Source organism: Plasmodium inui (genome assembly GCF_000524495.1).
Source record: "Plasmodium inui San Antonio 1 unplaced genomic scaffold supercont1.3, whole genome shotgun sequence".
In the NCBI taxonomy this organism is placed as follows: domain Eukaryota; phylum Apicomplexa; class Aconoidasida; order Haemosporida; family Plasmodiidae; genus Plasmodium; species Plasmodium inui.
In genome coordinates this window covers 479,259-482,030 of record NW_008481837.1, presented here as the reverse complement: position 1 = coordinate 482,030, position 2,772 = coordinate 479,259, and the positions used below count along the sequence as shown (strand labels likewise).

Genomic DNA, 2,772 nt, shown 5'->3' with positions numbered 1-2,772 from the left:
ATGGCCCCACTGCCCAGCTGGGTCATCACCATACTTTTGCTGTTCTGTTTGCACAATAAAATAGGAACTCTGAACTGCCTGGAGTGTGCAGATAATCACAAGTGCAAAAACGCCTGTTACATTTTGGATGATAATAAACAGATATGCTTGTGCAATGCTAATGAGAAGGGGGTGTATTGCACGGAGAAATGGAACATGTGCGAGAGGGACTGTAACATTCGCGGGATGTACGAATCATGCTCTGTTTCTTTGTGCAGACGGGGTTCGCTTTTCAGAGAGGAGCGCACACGTGCATTGGCGAGCAGAATGGGGGTTACTCCCAGCTGCGATTGTTCACCATTGACGGCTCAGCATTGACTTCTCAGCATTGATTGTTGCTGCCCACTGCACGCACAACTTCCATTTTGTCATTTTGCCTTGCCCCTGTTTGCCTTCCCAGGAAAGTGCATACCGATTGACAAGAAGCCCTACTACTCATGCGAGTGCGGAGACTTCTACACGGGGAGGAACTGCGAAATTGAAAACAATCCCTGCTCATCGGCAGAAACGAATCCTTGCCTGCACGGCACATGTCTTTTTATCTATAAACTGAACAGAGTTATTTGCAAGTGTCACAATGGATGGACTCAAAAGGATAAACAGAGTTCGTCCATGCTTAATTGGGGGAGCGAAAAGGTCGAGGTGCCTCCCCCCTGCGATGGTAAGTTTAGGAATGTCAATGAGAAGCTGCTCTCCTGCACGTATACTAATCCTCCTGTACATGTGCAGGTTGGCATTGCTTGCGGTATGCTGAGCAATTTTATCCTTCCCCTTTTTCCATTTCGCAGTACAAATCACGAGGGGGCTCTCCAAGTACGTGGTTTACCACACACCGGGTTAGCTTCCACGCGCTGCAGCGTTGCAGACTGGCGCCAGTAACTGCACACTAAGGCTAACTATCGATAAGTGTCGATAACTACCGCTTACTTACTACTGATGCTCACCCCTTCCCCCCCAATCTGCAGCGGCGTACGCCATGTGGTGGCTAATCTACGTGATCAGCGTCCTGGTGTTATTCCTCTGCTGCTGCAACGTGTGCTTCGACATCTTGTCCAACTCGCTGCTTAGTTACTTTACTGCATTCGGCGAGAAGAAGAAGGACTGACCAAGGCGCGGGCGGCGGAAATGTAAACCGGTCCAGCAGTAAACCGGTCAGCAGGTATGCATTTACGCAGATGTGCTTCTGCACCTGCTTGTGCACTTGTTTTTACGCCCCTACGCACATCCCAAACGAGTGACATTTTTTTTTTTAGACCCACTCGCGGCATCCACAAAAAAAAAGAAGAAAAGAAGAAAAAGAAAAAATGGCAATACACCCCATAACGATAGTGGCAGGACAAGCATCATACTGCTGCGAATCTGTCATGTCAAGAAGTATACTATACTCCCCTTCTCGTCGCAAACCGAACAATGGGGTTTTTAAGCGAACCTAGTAAACCTCAACGTGAACGCGCTTCCTCTTCTCGGCGGCCAATACTTGGTCTTCCCCCTTGAGAATATCGATAATTGTGCCCCGTATGGATTTATGGCCACAAATGTAAAGTTCGCATTTGAGCTCATTAAAAAGGCGCAGGAAGTTTTCTCTCCTTCTGTATATTTCGTCCTGCACATGATGCGAACTGACATCCGAGTTTTTCATAGAGGAAAAGACATACTCCACATGGAAGTTATCCGGGTGCATCTTCGCAAAATGCTCCAGGTCCTGAATGTACAGAATGGAGTCTTCATTGTACACTCCATAGTAAAGATAAATTTTTCCATTATAGGTTGATTTGTTTTGTGGAAGGGTACCTTGCTGGATTCCCCAGATTTTTTTTAAAAAAGCTATGTAAGGAGAGATACCCGTCCCTGTTGCGATTAAAATTAAATTTCTGTTTTCTTCAAGCACATTGTTTGGAAGAAGAAAGGATCCGTGTGCTCCTGTTAAATATATGTTATCATTTTTCTTTAACCCTTTTATGTAGCCTGAACAGTATCCATACTGCAGATGGAGGTGTCCATTTTTTTCTTCCTCATAGGTATGAATTCGAATGGCAATGGAGAGATTGTCCGAGTTACTGGAGGATATGGAGTAGAGTCTTGCGCATTTCCTCCCCCTTTTTTTGCCCCTATCCTGGGAGGTATTCCTATCCTCTTCTTGGGCCACCTCCTCATAGTAAGGAATCACCCCGCATGAGTGCCCCTCCAAATATTTGAACATCCCCCCATGGTCTATCTCCAGATTGTACACTTCATGCAGAGCATTTTGTCTTACGAGCTTTACCTTGTCGACTACTTTACACTTTAGTGGGTTCCTAATTGTGTACACATTTGTGTAGCTATTCCTTTCTGCGTTGGTGCAACGTCGGAGGAGTTTCCTCTTCTTGCATAACGTAGAGGCGCTCTTTAGGAAGAATGTTTTTTTAATTTCATAATTTTTTTTTCCCCACGCTGGACACGTGTTAACCATGTGCGACGTTACCCCCCCGTCGATGGTCACTGGCAGTAGTAGGAGTGCCACTGACAGTTTCATTTAAGGGCCTATTTTTTTTTCTATATCGCCGTCTGAAGTGCGACGTGGCGGTGCAATGTTGCTACGGTGCTGTTTCTTACGCTGCTGTTGCTTACGTCGCTGTGCCCCTCGGGCATTCACAACCTTGTGCACCGCCCCCTTTTTTTCTCCTCACCTCCTCGGCTCACATTTCTGCCCTGTCTGTTTAACCCCTCTTGACTACATATATAGCGTAAAACGTG

At 46.3% G+C, this 2,772-nt stretch overlaps 2 protein-coding genes across 2 annotated transcripts; one reads left to right on the top strand and one right to left on the bottom strand.

The window, feature by feature from the left end:
- Positions 1-1,144, top strand: C922_00945 (hypothetical protein; the record flags this gene model as incomplete). The annotated part of the gene is made up of 4 exons (XM_008816554.1): positions 1-262; positions 440-700; positions 828-875; positions 1,005-1,144. The coding sequence occupies 4 exons, from the start codon at positions 1-3 to the stop codon at positions 1,142-1,144; spliced, it is 711 nt and encodes a 236-aa protein (XP_008814776.1).
- Positions 1,145-1,468: 324 nt separating this feature from the next.
- On the bottom strand, positions 1,469-2,551 carry C922_00944 (ferredoxin-NADP+ reductase; the record flags this gene model as incomplete). Its single annotated transcript, XM_008816553.1, has 1 exon — positions 1,469-2,551. The coding sequence occupies one exon, from the start codon at positions 2,549-2,551 to the stop codon at positions 1,469-1,471; it is 1,083 nt and encodes a 360-aa protein (XP_008814775.1).
- Between the last annotated feature and the right edge of the window lie 221 nt (positions 2,552-2,772).